Source organism: Phoca vitulina, unplaced genomic scaffold (genome assembly GCF_004348235.1).
Source record: "Phoca vitulina isolate PV1807 unplaced genomic scaffold, GSC_HSeal_1.0 scaffold25, whole genome shotgun sequence".
Taxonomy (NCBI): Eukaryota; Metazoa; Chordata; class Mammalia; order Carnivora; family Phocidae; genus Phoca; species Phoca vitulina.
Genome location: NW_022589728.1, coordinates 8,852,721 through 8,874,726, shown reverse-complemented (window position 1 = coordinate 8,874,726; position 22,006 = coordinate 8,852,721). Strand labels below are relative to the sequence as shown.

Here is a 22,006-nt window from a genome sequence, read left to right as displayed (position 1 = left end):
CTTCGCAGTTTTGGAACATTAACTGTCAAACAGCATGGATGTGGTGGAAAGAACTGGGATAATTATTCACTAAGATCCGATCTGACTTTAAATGCATATGTAATTACAGATTAATTTAGAATCAATTACAGAATACGGATCCTCCAAATTCATCCAAAAGAAATATGAGGTCGAAGAATTTTAATATAAAGAAGTGTTTGACACCCTACATTTTGTAATAAATCTGTTTTGTCTTGTCCGACCTTCAGTTTTTACTTACTTTGGTAATGTTTAATCATGTCACTGATACAAGGAAAAGTGATTCGTGGAGAGATGTAATAACCCCCATTGTCCAGACTTCTAATTTTGTAGTGCTTAATAACATCACCGTGCACAGGGTCATAATCTCTGACAGAAAGAGAGTAGCTTCCTGTGGGGGAAAAACACAAGTTTGTTATCAAACCATAAAACTTTCACGACCAGGATATATCTTTTTTTAAAAAAAGAATTCTAGACTAGTTTCTAAGAATGATTTCCTAAATAGTGATTTAGAAGGGGACTTAAAGCACTTCCTACCTTTCAAGGTTTCGCTTTCTCTGATAAGAAAAGCTCCAGGACTGTTCCCTGGCGCCAGCAGCTGTCTTTCTGCATCTTTCCTGGTTATATCCTTGAAAAACCACCTGAGAAGACATTGTCACACTTCATGGATGTTACGCTCCAGGGAAGGAAAAAGGTAAGGAATGCATAAGAAAGCCAAGGCAGCAAGCAAAACCATCCAAGATGGCAACAGGTAAGGACTCACTCTTCCGTTTCCAAGGTGTTGACTTTGGCGACGTAGTTGCTGGGGATGAACCCTTCTCTCTTTGTTGAAAGGGATTTAGCTTTCCACCATTCTCCATGCCTGGAAGAGAAACGGACATCAAAAAGTGTCTGTGTCCAGGGGCGCCTGCCTCGCTCTGTTGGTACAGCATGGGACTCCTGACCTTGGGCCTGTGAGTTCGGGTCCCACGTTGTGCGTAGAGATTACGTTTACAAAAATAAAATCTTTAAAAAAATAAGTGTTTGTATCCAATGAGTCAAGAACTGCAATAACAATTGTCTGAAGGGGGGGTGAGGGAGGGTGGGAAGATCCCTGGAACCCCAGAATCCAGCGGGAAAATTCGCTCCTTTTGCTGAAATAAAACTATGTTTAGAGACTTAAGGCAAAGGAAAACAGCCTCATAACTGGATCACTGTGTTCGGCGCCGCACACACAAGAGTTGGTGAAAATGGTTCCTCTCTTGCAGAAGCAACCATTTGTAATTTCCCCCAGGATCTCCAAGAAATGCTGTAGGATCCTTATATAGAAACGAGAGTCAAGGGAACAATGAACCATCGCTCTCACGTTATAAACTCCTTTGTTAAAACATCTACTTTCCATAGAGAGGTGCTGTGGAGAGAAGAAACGGAAAACCATAAAGTAATCCCAAGCAGGTAGGCTCATTCCCCCTGTTCTTGCCCTCAGCATGGAGCCAAGGAGGAGGCTGGGGCCGAGGAAGGAGGCAGGAATGGAAGGGTCCCCAGGAGCCTCAACTATGATGTTCAAATCCCCACGCCCAGTCGGGCTCCTTGTTTGCAAGCCATGAAGGACAGCCACAAGGACCCGAAGCTGCTACCTGCTGTACGTCTGTCTATTCACGACATTCTCACATCAACCCCGGGACAGAGCCACTGTCACTCCCATTATAGGCCGCTCCCATTTCCTAAGTGCAGAAACGAAGGCATAGAGCTGAAGGGACTTGTCAAGGTCACACAGCTATCAAGAGGCAGGGCCAGGATTAGGCCCGAGTTCACACTCACCCAGTAAGTGAGAACTGCTCTTAACCACTTAGCACCTTGTACTTACTAAGGGGTCTCCCTCCTCCAACCCTGGTAGGCCGGCCAGCATGACAATGTATGCAAGATCAGGGGCAAATACTTAGGAAATCCTTATTCTCAGTACCAAGCCCCTGTGGTCTGAGCCACGGGTCTGTGAGTCAGCATGGGGAGCTGGGGGGTGGGTCAAGGACACGACGATGTCTAAGTGTCTTCACAGAAGGACGACAACGGCTGAGTAGGGGCTTTTCCAAAATGACGGCTGCTTCTGCACAGTGCCCTTAAAAATCAAACCAAGTCGGACCCATACACCCAGTCTGAATTTGAGCATTATAACTAAGTAAACACGGGCATTAAAATAACGTGCAAACTCCACACAGACACAAGCTTCTTAAGGTGGCACAGATGGATAAAGAAAGAAACTGGTGTCTGCATTCAAAGGGAAACCTGGAGAACATAAGAGGAAGATTCCTTTGGCCTCATTCCTTGCACTCCCAAAGCCCTGCTAGCAGCAAGGAGGCTGGGAGGCTGCTCGTTGCTGTGCTGCTGGGAGCAGAACGAAGGGGCCAGGACTCTGGCCCGAGGAAAGGGTGCGTGGGCATACTTACTCCTCCAGGACTTTCATCTTCTCTCCTTTCTTGAAAGACAAGTCGTCCGGGTGGATGCCATCATAGGGGTACAAGGCTACCACGATGTCTCCTTGCTCCTCCGGATCTAAAAATGAAGGACGAAAGGGGAGACGTTCAAGAATCCATCAATGGAAACGTTTTAACAAGTCTTTATCAGGCACAAAAGATGGATAATGACATGTGTTTCCTGCCTAGTGGGGCTCAGAGCCCACATGGTCTGCAGTAAGCAACGTATACAGTTGGATACGCTGGATACAGTTGATGTTATCCCCAGTCATAGAGACCTACAGTTATAATTAATTCCAGCCCTATACTTCAGAAAGGATACAGCCATGTTCAGAGCAGCATTATTCACAAGAGCTGAAAGGAAGGAACAGTCCGAATGTTCGGTGGCAAATGAATGGATAAACAAAATGTGGTGTGTACATACAACGTGATATTATTCAGCCTTAAAATGGAAGAACATTCTGACACGAGCTACAACATGGATGAACCCTGAAGACATTACAAGGAGTGAAATAAGCCAGACACGAAAGGACAAACACTTTATGAGTCCACTTATTTGAAGTACCTAGAGTGGCCAAATTCATTGAGACGGAAAGTGGAATGGTGGTTGGCAGGGGCTGAGGGGAGTGGGGGAATGGGGAGTTAGTGTTAAACTTGGACCGAGTTTCAGTTTGGGGAGATGAAGAAGTTCTGGAGATGGATGGTGGTGCTGGCTGCCCAATAATGTGAATGTACTTAAAGCTACTCAACTAGACACGTAAAAATGGTGACAATGATAAATTTTATATTCCATGTATTTTTTTGACAATGAAAGTATAAATAAAAACACCCAAGCTGACTCCCTTAATGCATCTCTAACAGTAAAGAAAGGAAAACCACCATGTTGCTATGGAAACATACCTTTAGTTTGAAACCTCTGTCCTGGTAAAAGCTGAGATTCTGGAACCTAGGAGAGAATATTGGTTAGGAAAAGGATTTTTACATTTAGCTTTTCTTACTTACATGCATGTTGTATGTTATGTCATTTTTCTCACAGTAGCAAATGAGGTTTAGAATGGCTCATTTAGGAAGCCGGAAAGAAGAGAACAGAGAAAACATTTTGCAGAGCTGGGTCCCATCCTACACAGCTCAGCGGAACGGCTTTCCCTTCTAAGAGCAGTCATTTGCCGGTGGCGGCAGGAAGTGAACAGGTGAAGGCTGGAGTCTCAGCATGGAAACCAGACACCAGGGACTGCAGAGCAGAAGACGGAAACGGCCTGGGCCCCTGTTGGCTTGGTGGGATTGCCACTTCGGCCAGGACTGCTGATCTCCGTGTTTCTCAGACTTGTTTAGCAAACAGAGTCAGGGCTCTGTCACTAGAGGCTGAGAACAGGTCCTAACGGATCCAGGCTTCCTAAGGCTGACTCTGCTCCTGTCATGGGGACAGATGGCATCCCCGGTTACTTCAGCTGGGAGGTGAATTGGCAGGAAGGGTCTGTGGGACAGAAGGTCACCTCAATGACCTTTTAAACCAAATTCCTTTTTCTCTCAGTGACCATGGGGAGGATGGTAAGACCTCGTGGGCCCCTTTTCAGGAAAGTACTGTCCAAGGCCTACATCCACAAATCATGCAACTTTTCCCTTTGATTCAGTGACTTAATGGAATGGGACCAAAACAGTTTGCACTGAAATTTAAATTTCTTTTTTTTTTTTTTTTTTTTTTAATTTAAATTTCTGATGATGACAGTTAGCCCATAAAATCCCCAATTATGAGGTTGGGGCAGTGGGGGAGGGGGCATTACTCTATGTCCTGGTATCAGAAAATCAGGGGTCCATGCTATCCTTGAATACTTACTTTAAAAGTTCTAGACTGATTTTTTTAATCATGGGGATTTGCATAATTAGGATTCATGATCAATTACAAATGACTTAGAGGAAATAATTAGAAGATGAGAAACTAGTTAAATCACTTTGAAAGCAGCAAGCCGATTTCAAATACCAAAGAGTCCTTAATTTACAAATGTTTTAACAGACTTTCTAGAAGACCAAAACACATATAGGCAACTCATCTGTCGTAACTCTTTCCTTAAAATGTCTTTTCTTCGGGGTGTTGCTGAATTCCATCAATTTCACCTCACCGGCTTCTCGGAGCTCCTGTCACAGAGCCAGGGCGTGCATTTTTGGCACATCTGGCCACAGCTGGGAGTGTTATCTATGGCCATGGGATAAGGCCATGCTAGCGGGCTCAGGAAACAAGGGCAGCTGTGGCCAGAGAAGGCACAGACTAAGAGACAGAATCCAGGAGGGAGCTGCCATATTGCAAACCTGTTTACTACTTCTGCCTTCCAACCCCATGGTTAACCTCTTTCAATCTTAGGAGGAGGAAAAATGGTACATTTATATGATTTGCCTTTGTTTTTCTGAATCAAGGGCATCTTCGTTCATCATTTCAAAAGAAAACTTGGGTTCAAAGCACGTAAAGTGCCTATAGCACATGATACCAGGAAAAGCCAGATTTGTTTTATGAGATCTCTTAAAGTCTATAAGGAGGCAACTATCTGTGACTCCAATTCTTTCAATCATTTTCTTTCCTATTAATCATGTGTATGTAATATAGTTCTCTACTTATACTGGTTTATGTAATGTTTTTAAATATTATATTTATATTATTTATTATCACTAAATTATGAAAGCTATATAGTCTTATACATTTTGAGTTTCTCTCTATATAACTGTAACATTAATTTATCTATCTAGAAACATCATGTACAATAATTGACAGCAATAATATATTCACTCTGCATCTCCACTTTTTAAGAAGGCCAACAGTAACTTCTCAATTTCAGCAATGGCATGAGACTTTGACATCCGTCAAACCTACAGGATAATGGGGAGCGGTGGGGAAAGAGCTGCAAGAAGGCTTGGTAACAAGAACACACTCCATAATGCCAAGGCCTTATATTTAAAACATGTCAGACTAGAGACACTATGAAAATTCTTAATAAAGGCATTGGGGCTAATTTGATAATATACTATATATATATAATTTGATAATATACTATTTATATACTATATATATACTTATATATATATACTATATATACTAATTTGATTATATATATATGTATATAATAAAATAGATGGAAAGGATAAAAGATCTGAAGTAAAGTACGTTTAACATAGCAACTATCCAAAGCTCTGGTCCTCTTCTCCATGAAATTGGATAGAGTATTAGGTCTTCCTTTGCCAAGCATTTCCCAACTGCATCAAATAGCACAGCACTCATGTAAAATTTCTGGTACAGATATCTGTCCAAGGTTAGGGGGCAGAATTAGCTGTGTACTTTTTAATCCTTTAATTCTCTATAATAAGGCATGACAACTTCAGAATCTGTACTGTCTGGAGTTAACTGAAGAATGACAAGATAGGGGATAAAATATGATACGCCAAAGGGCATATTAGCACTTATTTTAGCTTCTGACTTGAATCCAGAATTTCTTTTTTGCCTCCAGACCACTGTGCTGATCTCACTACCTATCCTAAGTCACCCAAGTTCAGATAGACAGATAGATTGATCTTTATATATAAAGGGTGGGTCTTTGCACCAGTGATATGAAAGATGATTTTCTTTACACGTGAGTAGGTGATCAAAGGCCCTTTATCGTACAATAAGTGGTCTGTTTATCTCTAAAATGTTTACAAACTCTTTAAAGGATTAAGTTATAAAGGAAATCAAAACTTATTTGAGGCCCAAGTAATGGATGTGATTTTTTTGCATGCACATGTTACAGATTTGGCGTTTAAATTACGCAGCCATGCTTTGATCCTGCTGTGGGAATTCTCCCCTGAGACTATCTACTTACTGGCCTTTGCTGTTTATTGGACGTTGGATCTCTCACATAAATAGTTCGGTCAGTATTACGTACTGGTTGAGTCTTCAAATCTATTCCATCGTCATTCAGATTGTCTTTCCTTTTTGATTTTATACATCCCATATTTCCTGTGGGAATACAAAAGCAATGACATTGTTTTACCATTTTAGAACTGGCTTCAAGCTACCAAAATATCTCCATTCACAAAGAATAAAAAGAATACGTTTTTATTTTTTATTACAGATAGCTTAACAAACTCAAATGTGAATACTGTTCACATACCCGTTTGCTTGTTCATTCATTCATTCAACAACTATTTATTGAGCACCAATTTTATATCAGAAGACATCATTCCTGCCCTAAAGATGCTCCTATTCTTGTGGCAGAGATTTGTGAATTAAAACTACAGTACAGTGTGGCGAGTCAATGACAGAGGATGCACAGGACCTAGGAAAGGGCACCTAACTCAGGCAAGTGGAAATGCCCCAAAGGAAATGCTCTGAGTCAAAATGGGAGGGATGTTAGTCATGTGGCAGAGTCAGTAAAGGGATTCCAGGAAGAAGGAACCTCATATGCAAAATACTGATCCCAAGATAACATGGCCCCTTCAGGGAACTAGTTCATCACATCCCTTTGGGGAACTGGTTCATCTCACTCCTTCAGGGAACAGATTCAAGCTGATCCCTTCGGGGAACTAGTTCTATGATGAGAAACCCTTTAGCCAAGGAGCAAGTAGGGAAGGCCAGGAGTTGGGATGGAAACAGAGGCGCACCGTGGGTGCCATGCTGGGGAGCTGTTATTCTTACTTTGTCATTTCAATGAGGACACAATGGGCAAGGTCAAGTGAGGGGGCTTGAGGCTTCAAAGGCAAGCATGATTAAGAGCTAGATGGTGCAGAACCGGGCTCCAACTGGATGTGGCTTGGGGCCTGGGAAAATGGTGGTGGCCCTTCACCAAGACCAGAAATAAAGGAGGAGATGCCAACAGGAGAGACATCCCCGTTGCCAATGGAAGAGCCGTGGACAGAAGGGGCTCGAGCCTGACCAGTGCAGAACGACACAACCATGCTTCTGAATGCTAAACTCCTTTATTAATTTCTCTGGTTCATAGTAGGATGTATAGAGCACCGCACCAAGCACTCTGGGGGCTAAAGAATCGAATTTAAAATCTGATATCAGATATGAATCTTGCCTTACAGCACAGCCTCACAGTTAAATCCATACATTAAAAACAATAAATCTGTTATGAGCTCTGTTAGAAGGTCCCATAGGGCAGTGGCTCCCAAAGCTGAAGGGACACCAGGATCATCAAACGCAACAGAACAGATTCCCTGGATGCATTCCAGGAAATTCCCTCGGGCCCAGTGGAGGCAGGGCATCCACCCCTCCCCTGCCCCGGGGTGGGGGGGCGGTAATCTGTGGAACTCGGAAGCACTGCCATTGGAGGACCACTGCCTAGATCTTTAGAGGAGGGAGAGAGGATTCCGAGTCTGGGGAGGAGGTGGTGGGAAACAGGAAATAACTCCCGGGGGAGGAACTGTTCTAAGAAACCTCAAGATCTCCAAATTGTCAAACTGTCATCCACAGGCCAGCTCATCTCCGCACCTTGTCCTGCAGGATTCCAGGGGGCCTGCAACCTTCAACTTGTTTATCATCTCATCATGGAGATCTGAAGCCTCTAAAGTACAGTCACACCTCTTTCCGAAACTAGCAAGCAGCAGTTCCCAAAATAAAGGGGAAGCAAGTACTTCTTTGATTCAAAACAGCCCTTTTTTTTAAAAATATGCTAAAGTATCTGCAATGGAGAAGGGTTTTAAAGTTGATCTGTAAATAAGTGAGACGGGTTTTAAAGTTGATCTGTAAGTAAACAGTCAAGCTCTTTTCTCACCAGTCTCAACCCCCACCCCCTCCCAAAAAAGCTGTATCTCACTGACCATCCATTAAGATGGTGCTGTTCAAGAAGGGAAGGTGGAGCCCACCACTGAGCACACAGGCAGCTCCAAGAGGAGGCCCCGGAGGGTCCACCTGACCACCGCTGCCCTTTGCCCTTAACACCCTGCTTTCCCCTCGCACTGACCGCACCCCCCACCGAGCCTCTGGGCTGCCAGCACTCCCGCAGCCTGGCCAAGCTGCCCCGCTCCAGCGCACGCTCTCTCTCTCTGTCTCTGTCTCTCTGTCTGTCTCTTCCTGCCTGTCTCTCTCTGTGTCCCTGCCTGTCTCTTTCTCCCTCTTTCCCTTTCAGTGTCTCTCTGTCTCTGCATCTCTGTCTCTCTCTCCCACCCTCTCCAGATCTAAACACAATGTTACCTGCCCAGACTGGTCTTCACTAACGAGCCTACTAAAAAAATCGCCCCTCTGCCCATTCCTCAGGCTTTACACTCTTCTTTTTCTAATTGTGACCGACATCCCATTACATATTGGTGAATTCGTGGTCAGCCCCCAGCAGAACTGAGGCAGACAGGGAGGCCTCTAGCCTGTTTCTTCAGGGCAGTATTCCCAGCAGCTACACAGGGCCTGCGCAGAGCAGGTGCTCAGGGGATATGCGCTGCAAGAATGAATGGATGGACCAGCTCTGGTTGCTGCACTCCACCTTCCCACATGTTCATCCTGACCCCCCTTGCAAAAGGTGGACAAGAAAAAGGAAAGGAGGTGAAACCCACCTCAGTTGTTTTAAAAGATACAGAAACCTCTAGAACTAACTTCTAGTTTATAGGAAACACAGAGGTTAGAGGAACAAAATGATCAGACAAATCCCTAATGTGTAACCAATCTGGATACTTTGAAAAGTATGGGGTGGGGGGGGGGGTAGAGAGGTGAGGACAGAACTATTCCATATTAAGAAACAAAAGAAACACAATGGGTGAACTTTGAATGAATCCTGGATGGAGGGGGTTGGGGGTAGAGGAGGACACAGGTTGGGATAATTGGGGAAATCTGAATATATTTGAACATGGTATTAGGGAATTGCTGGGCTTCATAGGTGATATGATGATAGCACCGTGGTTATGCAGAAGAATGTCCGTATCTTAGGAGATGCATACACACGTGTGCACGAATGGAGTCTCATGGTGTCTGCGAGTTACAACACTTTGGGCAAGATGAAAAAGAGAAGGGAGTGGGAGACAAATGTGGCATAACATTAAAAAATCAGTGAATCCAGGTGAGGACGTTCTTTCATTTTTTTTTTTTTTCCCTGTGGCTTTGTTATTTTCAAAATAAAAAGTTGGAGTGGGGAGAAAATAAGGGGATATTTATATTACACTACTTTCTCTCATAAAGTTGTTCAAAATGTTAGAAACAGTGTGTGTGTGCATGCGCACAGGGGATGAGGTTAGAAAAGTACTTTGAGGGGTGTTATTTCTGTATCATGCCAAGGAGTGCAGACTTTATTTCAGCAGGAAGCCATGGAAAGTTTTTTACCCAGGGAAACGATATGATGAGACCACTCCTTCCCAGAGAGAACTCTATAGGAGCAAGAGGGGAGACGAGAGCTAGATGGGGACATCTGGGACCCAGACCTCTAAGAGGTCTGGACAAAGAGACAATGGCGACTGTCCATGGGCAGTGGCCCTGGGAAGGAAGACAAAGGATGGAAATAGAAAGCAGGTGGATGTGTGAGGGGTGGTGACAGTCCACGGATTATCATTTCTTTATGCTTATTTCGTAGTTTCCTCTCCCCCATCACCATGGATCACTGAGAACCAATGCATGGGCGGTAGATGGAAACAATTACAACACTGCTCCACGTGGAGATACCGTCCTTGGTCGCTCAGGCTGAGCCGGCCTCTGCTGACTGCCCACCCAGCAGGGAGCCCTGGGTTGGGGCCCTACAGTTCCTCACAGTCCAGCAAGAAAGCTCAGAGAGCTCCTTGTTGTGACATAGGGATGAACTCAGACCAGGTCTTGCAAATGTCTTCTGCTGTGGGAAGGTACCAGAAAGGTTGAAGATACAATGTACCCCCCACAAAAACTGAGTAAGTGGTTACATGTTTGCAAATGATATGAGCTACACTGTACAATGACTCGCACCTTAGTATTTTTTACAAACTATAGAAATGATCCCTGAAAGTATAGTCTTTCCCTTAGTATTTTTTAATTAAACATTTATCATTTTCTAAGCATCTTGTTTACTGCTTGAATAAACCCTATGACATAGGTATTACTAACCCCACTCTACAGAGGAGTACACTGAGGCCTACAGAAGTCATGTGACCAGTTCCCAAGCCACAGCGGTGGGGAATGCCGGTGCTGGGCCTCACACACGGCTTTAGCCAAAAGTCCAAGCTCCACCATTTTGCCATACGATGGCTATTTTGAAACTTGTGCTTTATCTACATACTAACGATGCTGAATTAAGGGATTATTTCTGTGGCCTGCTTCTTTCTCAAAAGGATTTGAAATGCTTTCACCAAAAAAAGACGATAATGAGTTTAAACAAATGAAAGCAGAAAAGCTGAGCCCAGGACAAGAGGAGAATGGAGGTCGGGTAACATGGTGGGCACCAGATTTGTTAGAGCAGGTTTCCTGGCAGGAAGAGCAAAAGTGCAGGGCGGGTGACAGCGCTTTCACGAAGGGAAGAGGAAGTAACCGAGCTCGTCACAGGAGGGCAAGGCCCCGGCACAAATGCTTATGACAGACTTGACATCAAGTCCTACAGACATTCAAGTCCGATGGCAATATATTCCATTTTTTTTTTTTTAGCAGTAAATGAAGGCACATTTCATATGTGGAGATTCTCATTTAATTATGATAATAACTGGGGGTTTGACATGCAAATACAGCCCTGGGATATTCATTACATGAGCTCAACTACATGGTCTGAAGAGACACAAACAGCTGGGCAACCATTTGCTCACAAAGGGACATCCACCCACACATCCAGGAAACGGGAGGTGGGTAAGTTTTCTTTCCAAAAATGTCTGTTGGTCACTGCAACAAATATCCACTGGGTGGGCTTATCCTCATGTAAGGGCCTTAGAATACCAAAATCCTTAAAAAAAAGAAAAAAAAGATTTTGGAGAAAAGACTAAGTATGAGTCTTCATTCATCACTCCTGCTGCCTGTGGTCAGATCCAATAATGCCTTACAATTATCCATGTGCTCAACAAAGAAGCAACTGTCCACTCGGAATTCTACTTCTGGGGATGGGTTTGTTCCTTTTTTTTCCCCCTCCAGCTTTATAGAGATATAACTGACACATGACTTTGTGTAAGCGTAGGTACATGACGTAGTGATTTCATATACTGTGTATTGTGAAATGATGACCACAATAAAGTTAGTTAACACATCCATCACTTCACATGGTTGTCAGGTTTAGTTTATTTGTTTTATGGTAAGGAGTTTTAGAGGTTTTGTTCTTGAGATACACTTGAATAGGGCACAAGGACGTTCACATGAATGTTATTTGTATTATACAGACAGACAATCTAAATGTCCATCAATAGGGAAGAGTTCATTAAATTGGGTCAAACTGACATATTCTGAGACTAGGTTGAATTGAAAAGAGAGATTTATATAATTTAGGCATTCTTGACCATCAATCATTATTGACTGAAAAAATGCACATATACATAGTTACACAGACATATCCATATGAAAGCAAATCCACATATCCACCAGCCTGGCAGTTAGGTTCTAAAGTCCACTTATAAGGTACAGATCCTATACAGAAATTTTCTCTTAAAAATTCCTAAGGAAGACACTACAATTTACAAGATATTTTGGAGTAAGGACTGTAGAGTTGGCTCCCTGACCTCAAATCCTGGGTCCATCAATCATTAACTGTATGATCTTGGGCAAGTTGCCAAACCTTTCTGTCCCTCAGTATCCTTCTGAAAAATGGAGATGACTTTATCTGGCTCTTTGCATTGTTATGATGGTTAAATGAATTAAATTAGCTGATATTCGTAAAGTGCTTAGAAGTATGCTTAAAACAGTAAGAGCTATAAACATGTTTGTTAAACACATAAATAAATGAGGTCTAAATACTAGTGCACAACCTCACCCCACCCCAAAGAGGGAATAGTAGGAGCACATCTCCCATCCCACCTGCAGGGTGGAACCCAGGCCACTTGGACCATCTAAATGGATGTTTTCTTCTGCCCCCCCTTCCCTTCCCACTTTTGGGCGGGCACCTTGCATGCTACACCAACTCTACTGTATACTTTGGTATTGCAGGATGATCTGAATGTGAATGTACACATTACTCGGTAATTAAAAAGGGGGAGGGAAGCTGTGAAGTGAGAGGGGTTCCTGAGTTTGCATGTTACATGTTTTGGGTAATATTTTGTTTGTCATAGATTTCCTAAGGTTGAAAGGTATTACATCCCACTGGATGCCACTTCCCCCTATGAAAGCTGAATCCATGTTTTAACAATTCCACACAATCCTAGATCTTAAAATTTAAAAATGAAGTTACTAGAATTTAACCTCCCAGAACCTCAATTTCTAGCCTTTACAAAATGCTACAAAGAAACTGTGTTGGTATCATGTTTTGTTTTTCTTATGACTTGTAAATTTTCTCTCTTTATTCCAGCAGCCTCCAAAAAGCAACTAAAAACTTTTTTTTGGCATTGAACTTCACCACCACTTCCCAAACTGACTGCTTCAATTTGCATTGAGTTTTCCCAGCAACAAGCCAATTACTCATCCAAAGACTCATCGGGAGCTGTGAAATCTTTCTCCTGTTAGCTACCTTTTGCCTGACCCTGCAATATCAAGCGGTCATTCTGGAGTTACTAGAAATATCTATGCGGGTAGGGAAAAAAAAGAGAAGAATGTGTAATTACCTACTTTGTGCCTGGCACTGCCCAGATGAGGAAAGAAAAGCCCTGATGTAAACCTGTGCCAGGTTATCAAAGGTCTTAGATAAAAGTGGAACTTGGTCCATCTGCTTCAAAGCTGCACTTTTTTTTTTTAAAGATTTTATTTATTTATTTGTCAGAGAGAGAGCACAAGCAGGGGGAGCGGCAGGCAGAGGGAGAAGCAGACTCCCCGCTGAGCAAGGAGCCCGATGGGGGGCTCGATCCGAGGACCCTGGGATCATGACCTGAGCCGAAGGCAGACGCTTAATTTACTGAGCCACCCAGGCGTCCCCCAAGCTGCACTTCTGTACCCACCCAAAGCTTTGCGGCCTCTCTGTGGAGTGAGTTTTATCTCTCTGAACTAGCGAGCTTAGAAAAAGAGAAAGAAGTCCCAAGGACTTAGAGATGGGTGGTAACAATCCCAAACAAAAGTGATCTTGAGCTTCCAAAGTAGGCTGGGTTTGGTTCAAGGGTCGTTCAGAGGAATGTATCCCTAAAACAGTGTCCGCGCCTCGTGCTTGCATTCCAGGACCAGTTCGTTAACTTAAGAGCCTTGCATTGCCTGCCCAAATAGAAGACTTTTCGACACCCTTTGACTGTTTTCCTTCTTACTTTACTTTCAAGAATGAGACTTCAGAGATGTTTTCAGAGAAGCAAAGTCTACATATGGAAGAGTTCCAATGTTTTCTTCATACAACCTATCAGAGAGAAAAGGGGTCAGAGAAGCCTTAGAAGTAGCCTCAGGACAGCAGAGGAGGAGAAAGCTCCAGAACTAAACTCCACAATCAACTCCATCCAGTTCCTATCTTAAGTAGCTTTCTTTTCTTTTGCCCATTTCTTTTTGAAAAAGATAGAATTGAAAAAAGGTATAGCCAGACTCTCTCTACTTAGATAACTAAGATTTCTCTCCTTTGTATGTCATGGTAATAATTTTCAAATGTTCTCGGTATTTTTCTTCTGTGAAATCTCCCAGAAAACCATTGTTGACACAGTTAGTAAGCTGGTAACCTAGGTCTGCCTGGGTCCAGACCCTGGCTTTGACCAGCCTCTAATATGAGATCCCTAAGGTTTAAATACCATATGTAACAGGAACAGTGTCTTGGGGCAATTAAGTCTATGTCGTTTTGGTATCTGGTAATCCCAGCTCCTGGTGTTCCTCTGGGTTCCTTATTAAGAGGAAATCCTTGACAACTCAGATCCCAGGGCTGCTCTATGGCGTGGATATCATCTCCAGTCTGGGAGGAATATTGGGTTCCCCCTAGAAGGGAAGGATGTGTACTTTACAAGAAGTACTTCTTGAGTTATAAACTGTGACAAAGAGGAGCCTGAAGGAGCATTAGAAAGAGTAAGAATGGAATAGAAGGTGTGTCCAAGGTGGCCACCCCCCAACCATTTTTACTAGGAAGGGCCAATTGGAAAAGGGCGGTGGGGGGGGGTGGTGGAAAGTGACTTGAAGATCTAGTAGTTTTAGGTCCACATACCTAGACCAAGCCTGGAGGAAGCTGTAGATCTGAAAGAGTTGCTGCCTCTCCCTTTGCTTCCCACCTCACACAGGGTAAAGCACACAGGGCGACTGTCTAGAGGGTCCCCTCACTCAGCCTGCTGAAGGTATAAGGGGCTCTGGAACTTTTGGAGTGTCCCAATGTGATGCATTCGCTCTGGGGGTGCTGTTAGGGTAACACTCGCAACAATCAGCAGTGCCCAGTCATATGTCAGCAGACATATAAAGAACATGGAGAGAATCTGTGGCTTTTTTTCTCCCCAAACAGCACAACAGAAACCCTTTATCTACTTAGGTACCATCTTCGAAGGGAGCTGGAGAAGAAACGTGGACAAAGCTCCTAGGTTAATGAAGCGGCGGCATGACGGTAAAAAGATTAAACTGGATCAAACCCTGTTGGGCAAACTTAAGGCTGTTTTCCCACCTGCCGCTATTCAGAGGGATGAAGAGAAATAGTTAAAGAATGTGAAGGCTTTTTTTCCCTTTGTTTTTGCACAGCTGAATTGCAGCGTATACATTCTGCAAGCACGCTACACAGGAGACACAGAGGATTCTGGAATTAGAGAGTGGTGATGGTGTTACAACCTTGTGAATATACTAAAACCCACCGAATCGTACACTTTGAAAGGGTGAATTTGTGGCATGTATCAATAAAAAATTAATTAAAAAATATGCTTCCCCCACCCACCAAGAGAGATGTAGTGCAGTATGGCTGGCTTCCTCCTCATCACATTTTCTTTATGTTTTTGTGATCTGATCTGATCGGATGAATCCGATACATTTTAATTTACCTTATGCTTGCCAATGTTTTTACCTGATTTGAAAGCATTTTTTTTTATTATTATATGCTGAAGGACATATGCATAGCAGCAGGAAGACCCAGGTATTATGTAGTTAGCTATAACAGGAATGTGTAGCATAACTAATGTTAAGCCAATACTGAGATATTCTGAAATAATGATGCATAAAAAGAGCAAATTGACTGCATTTATCAGCACCCTAATAAGCCAGTATAGTTTTAGTCACAGTATTTGTTACAGTGAGTCCGAAAAAGACCATTAAAGAGGTAGATGAGGGTTCAAATACCTTACCATTTGGAATCTAGAGCAGAGAAGTTGAAGGGTAATTTGACTCCTGCCTGGAAGAAGGCAGTGGATAATGACAGGTGCAGCAAATTAGGAATTGGGAAGCAGGGCGGCTAGGTCCAGTAATTATGGACAAAACCACTTTCTTCTCTCCGCTCCAATTTCCTCACCATAAAATGAAATGGCTGGGCTTGGCAGAGGGAGTAAATGATACTATTTTTAACTTGACAAATACATATTAAAGTCCTTTAAAATGTGTGCACTTCAGCAGAGCAGAGTGGCGCAGCGGAAGCGTGCTGGGCCCATAAAACGTGTGCACTTCTTAACATTCCACTTCTAGCAATACATTGTTTCTACGAAAATAACTGGTCAGTTACACAACGCTCTGTAGAAAAGGATATTTATTGTGGGACTGTTTGTTGTGGGACAGCTTAAGTTTACAACTGTGCATTGGTTTTACTGTGAAGTGGTTTTAATAGCTTAAGGGTATAACAATTCTTATCAAATGTAATTGTTTTACAAGCTTTTGAAAATTTCTATGATGCCTTTTAAGAAATGTTCTCTTTTTTTAGGGAGAGGGAGGGGCAGGAGGAGAGGGAAAGAGAATGTTCAGCAGGCTCCACGCCCAGCGCAGAGCCTGACTCGGGGCTCAATCTCACGACCCTGAGATCATGACCTGAGCCGAAATCCAAGAGTTGGATGCTTAACCAACTGAGCCCCCCTGGCACCCCAAAATGTTCTTCTTAAAAACAGGATTGTTGAATCTTTTTAGGATTATATTAACATTAGCTGATAGTAATAAGCAGCTTAGTTATTAACAACTATAAGATAACTGGAGAAATTGGATCATTTACTGGATATGTGATGATAAGGAGTTATCATCACTTTTATGTTTAATAATAATGGTATTAAATTTATATTTAAAACATGAGTCTTTACCTTTTAGAGATTAAAATATTTATAGATATAATTTTTAAAATTGTAACAAGTAGCTTAAGTGTACTCTGAGATATGGTTGTTTCTGTAGTTTCCTAGTTCATTCCTTACTTTATTCACCCTTACATTTTTAGGATTTTAAACTAATTTCTAAAAATTCATCAACCCTAGTGACACGTTTTTGTTACATCTGAGGTGCAAATCTGCTTCTTTCTAGAAATTCCTCTACACATCCTCACTTCCCTTCCACACCTCAGAATGGCTTTATCCCTCTGTGTCAAATGGTTTTGCAAACAGTTGCTGGGTCAACACATCCTAATTTCTCCTTAGAAGCTAAAGCGTTAGCATGTCTGATGTCTTGGGAATGTTTTGGTCACTTGTAATTTCTTTCTAATGCTTCTAAATTTAAACTTAAGCTTAAATTAAAATTTTATTATTTTAAGTACAGAAACAACAAGGTTGATATGCCTTTTGAAAACTAGCAAGAGAAACAGTAAAAAAAATGAATATACTTTAAAAAAATAGGCATAATATTCAAGTAGTTAAAAGAAACAAGTCTTCTGGTAAATTGGAAAATTTGATAAATATATCAGATTGGCCTTTAGGCAACTGAGTTTTGGAAAGTTGACCTAGAAGATGATACATCAACATAAAAGAATACTAGGTAGTTATTAAAATAGTGTGTGTGTGTGTGTGTGTGTGTGCGTGTGTGTGTGTGTGTAGCCAGAGGGAGGGAGAGAGACATAAAAAGATATTCACACTACAGTGGCACCTGGGTGGTGCAGTTGGTTAAATGTCTGACTCTTGGTTCTGGCTCAGGTCGTGATCTCAGGGTCCTGAGATCCAGCCTAGCCGCGGATTCTGAGTTCAGCTTGGAGTCTGCTTAAGACTCTCTCTCCCTCTTCCTCTCCCCCCATTCCCCTCTGTACACGCTCTTTCTCTCTCTCTCAAATAAATAAATAAATCTTTAAAAAAAAAAGATATTCAGAGTACATACAGCATGATAGCATTTTGTTGGGGGAAAACGAGTAGAAAAAGGTCTAGGAAGAAATATCCTAAAATATCAGAATGTTCCCAATGATGGGATTGCAAGTATTTTTGGTTTTGCCTTTCCAAGTTTTAAATTTTCCATATATATGTAAAATATTTTCCTAATATATATACATATATATGAGTTTGAAGGACCTTAGGTCATGTATTCAGTTACCCTTATTCTAAAATTTTTTAAGCTGTTTCTATTTTGTATAAATTATATATATATATATACATACACAATGTATTTTTATTATACATATATACGTATTTTTATTTTTGTATTTTTCTTATACATATATAACATGTAATACACATACATATATATAAACTTGTACAAAAATGGAAAACATTTTTTAGAAGTTTAAAACAAAATACATCTAGGTCAGTGGAACAGAATAGAGAATCCAGAAATAAACCCATGCTTATATGGCCAATTTATCTATGACAAAGAAGGCAAGAATATACAATGAAGAAAATACAGTCTCTTCAACAAATGCTATTGGGAAAACTGGACAGCTACATGCAGAAGAATGAAACTGGACCCTTTCTTACACTATGCACAAAAATAAACTCAAAATGAATTAAAGACCTAAATGTAAGACTTGAAACCTTACAAAACTTCTAAGAGAAAACATAGGCAGTAAACTCTTGGCCATCAGCATTAACAATATTTTTCTGTCTTCCCAGGGAAGTGAAACAAAAGCAAAAATAAACAATTGGGACTACATAAAACTAAAAAGTTTTTGCACAGTGAAAGAAATCATCAACAAAATGAAAAGGCAACCTACTGAATGGGAGAAGTATTTGCAAATGATATATCCAATGAGGGGTTAATATCCAAAATATATAAAGAACTCCTACAACTCAACACCAAGAAAAGAAACAATCTGATTAAAAAATGGGCAGGGGATCTGAATAGACATTTTTCCAAAGAACACATCCAGATCGCCAACAGACATGAAAAGATGCTCAATATTACTCATCATATCAGGGAAATGCAAATCAAAACCCCAATGAGATATCACCTTACACCAGTCAGAATGGCTAAAATAAAAAAGACAAGAAATAACAAGTATTGGTGAGGATGGTGAGAAAAAGGAATCCTTGTGCACTGTTGGTGGAATATAAATTTGTGCAGCCACTGTGGAAAGCAGTATGGAAATTCCTCAAAAAATTAAAAATAGAAATACCATATGATCCAGCAATTCCCCTTCTGGATATTTACCCAAAGAAAATGAAAACACTGGGGCGCCTGGGTGGCTCAGATGGTTAAGCGTCTGCCTTCAGCTCAGGTCATGATCCCAGGGTCCTGGGATCGAGCCCCACATCAGGCTCCTGGCTCAGCGAAGAGCCTGCTTCTCCCTCTCCCTCTGCTCTCTCCCTGCTCATGCTTTCTCTCTCTCCCTCTGTATCTCTGTGTCTCAAATGAATAAATAAAATCTTAAAAAAAAAAAAAAAAGAAAATGAAAACACTAATTCAAAAAGATACCTGCACCCCTCTGTTTACTGCTTCATTATTTACAATAGCCAAGATATGAAATGTCCATCAGCAGATGAATGGATAAAGAAGTGGTGTGTACACACACACACACACACACACACACACACACACACACTGGAATATTACCCAGCCATAAAAAAGAATGAGATCTTGCTATTCACAACAGCATAGATGGACCTAGAGGGTATTATGCTAAGTGAAATAAGTCAGACAGAAAGACAAATACCATATGACTTCACTTACATCTGGAATCTAAAAAATAAAACAAATGAATGAATAAACAGATACATACTCATAAATACAGAAAACTGATGGTTACCAGAGGAGAGGGGGGTAGGGGATAGGCAAAACAGGTGAAGAAGATTAAAAGGTACTAAATTCCAATTATAAAGTGAGTAAGTCACAGGGATGAAAAGTACAGCATAGGAAATAAACGAACAAACAAGAGAATCTGAACCCATGGCCTAAGACCTTTCAAACTCTGATAATCTGTGGGATTAAAGAATTTGGAGAGGTTGCAGTTGGAGTCATAGTCTTTGCCAAGAATTTAAACAGAAATAAATTGTCAATCATGAAGATTTTTTACTAGATATAAGGAAAACTGCTCAACATCCAGGAAATGCACCTAAGCGGGCTCTGAAGAGACAGCAAGGGCTCTGTCAGGCGTCTCAAGAGGTGACAGCCACTCAGGCCCCCATGTGAACAGAAGAAGCAATGTCCCCTTCTCTTTGACTCCTAGCAAAGTTGGGATGTCTCAGGGAAGGGAGTTGGAGGTGGAAGAAAGAGGCCATGCAAAGGTCCTGTGACTGGAATGAGGTGAGGGGCAGAAAAGGAGCTGGTATGGCTGGAGGGAAGCAAGCAAGGGGATGAGTGGTTAAGAGGGAAGGCCTAGGTCCTGACCCTCTTATGACCAGTGTGCGGCTGATGACAGACACGCCGGAGATGGGTGACATTCGCCTGGATCGATGTGCAGTAAGAAGCCTCACTTACACAGCTGATCCCAATTTGCATAACTCTTAGTTGAGCAATTTCACACAGAGGAAGACAACAGGGGATTGCTGAAACAATGGGGTTTTTTGGTTTTGTTTCTCTTAACAATAAAAGGGAACACACTGAAAACAAGATGAGCTCATGGAAACTTATGTATCATAGAAACTTATGTATCAAATGCATCACTTAAAGGACCAGAAGAGGAAATGAAAAGCAGATTCTGAATTATGCATGTACAACCAACTAAGAAGTATTATAAACATCGACTTTGTGTCTAGAGTCAGATTTTTGTGATCAAGAATTCAGTCACATGTATTCAGAAATATATAAAATTACGTATTTATATTCCACTTTAAGAGTTAGGGCAGCTTCACATAAGTGCAGGCAACATAATGCAGACTACTATGAAATCAGAAAAAAAGTGAAACTAAGCCCAAGACATCTAAAGGAAGCTGAATGTTACAGCACACCGTAAGTTTTGGTACAATTGTTGGACATAGGCTGTAAATCTACAAAAAGGTAGGTTTTCTAGAGGTTAAAGCCAAGAGGAAAACATGACACGATATAAATAAATCAGCTGCTCTACAACAGAATTTCTCAACCTCAGCACTACTGACATTTCGAACCCCCAAAATTATTTGTTGTGGGGGCTGTCCTGTGCATTGTAGGGTAGTTCACGGCATCCTTGGCCTCTACCCAAGAAGCTAGTAACGCCCTTCTCCCCCGCCTCCTCACGAGTGGTGATAACCAAAAATGTCTCCAGACACGGCCAAATGTCCCCCGATGAAAGTTGCCTGGGCAGGAAATCAGATGTTTTAATGACTGGCAATGACCTTAAGTATATTTTCTGTTACAGACTGGGATAGAGCAAAATGCTTTGTTGGTCAACAGTGCAAGACAGGTTTAATAGCCCATTATAAAACTTCAGGGGCATCGCCAGAAATCTTGTACAGTTGATGTCTGTCACTCCGCCGATACACACAGACACAGAAACAGACTCACGAAGACATACACACAGATCTGGAGTTTGCTGGAACTGACCCAGAAACTTTATGAGAAAATCATTGGCCTGACTCTATATTTCAATATAAACTAGTCTCATGAGATAAAGCTAGAAGAAACAGTAAGAATGATCTAGGCTACCTACCCCCTTCTTAGGAAAATGTATTTTATTTTCACTGAAATTAACACAAAAATTCATTTAAAAGTTTATTGTGAACAGAATAGAGAGCCCAGAAATAGACCTACAGAAATATGGTCAACTGACCTTTGACAGAGGAGCATATACAATTCAATGGAGAAATGATAGTCTTTTCAACAAATGATGTTGAACAATGAACGTCCGCATGAAAAAGAAATTAACGTAGACCCAGATCTTACATCTTTTACAAAAATTAGCTCAAAATGAACTAACAGAACTAAATGTAAAATGCAAAAGCATCAGACTCCTAGAAGATAACACAGGAGAAAATCTAGATGACCCTGGGTTTGGTGATGACTTTTAGATACAACACCAAAAGCATAATCCATGAAAAAAAACTGGTAAGTTGGATTTTGTTAAAATTTAAAACTTCTGTTCTGTGAAAGACACTGAAGAAAATAAAAAGACAAACTAAAGACTGGGAGAAAATCGTTGCAAAACACGAATAAAGAACTGGTAGGCAAAAGATAACAAAAACTCTTAAAAATCAATAATAAGTAAACAAAGAATCCAAGTTAAAAACGTGCTAAAGATCTGAATAGACAGCACTGAAGCAGATATACAGATGGTCAATAAGCATCTGAAAAGATGCTAAACACCGCATGTCATGAAGGAATTGCAAATTGAAACAATAAT

The 22,006-nt window shown here is 41.5% G+C and overlaps 1 protein-coding gene across 3 annotated transcripts in view; it reads right to left on the bottom strand.

Annotated features, from left to right (window-relative positions):
* The window catches only part of LYN (LYN proto-oncogene, Src family tyrosine kinase), a 116,552-nt gene that overhangs the window by 55,653 nt on the left and 38,893 nt on the right, over positions 1–22,006 (bottom strand). For 2 of the 3 annotated variants that reach the window (XM_032421590.1, XM_032421591.1), the window contains exons 2-7: positions 6,311–6,447; positions 3,369–3,414; positions 2,442–2,547; positions 782–880; positions 556–659; positions 260–409 (exon numbers count right to left, since the gene is read on the bottom strand). In XM_032421590.1, the coding sequence (XP_032277481.1) occupies positions 260–409; positions 556–659; positions 782–880; positions 2,442–2,547; positions 3,369–3,414; positions 6,311–6,442 (637 nt within the window). In that variant the 5' untranslated portion in view covers positions 6,443–6,447. The remainder of the gene's footprint in view (positions 1–259; positions 410–555; positions 660–781; positions 881–2,441; positions 2,548–3,368; positions 3,415–6,310; positions 6,448–22,006) is intronic. The other variant, XM_032421592.1, reaches the window with a different exon arrangement.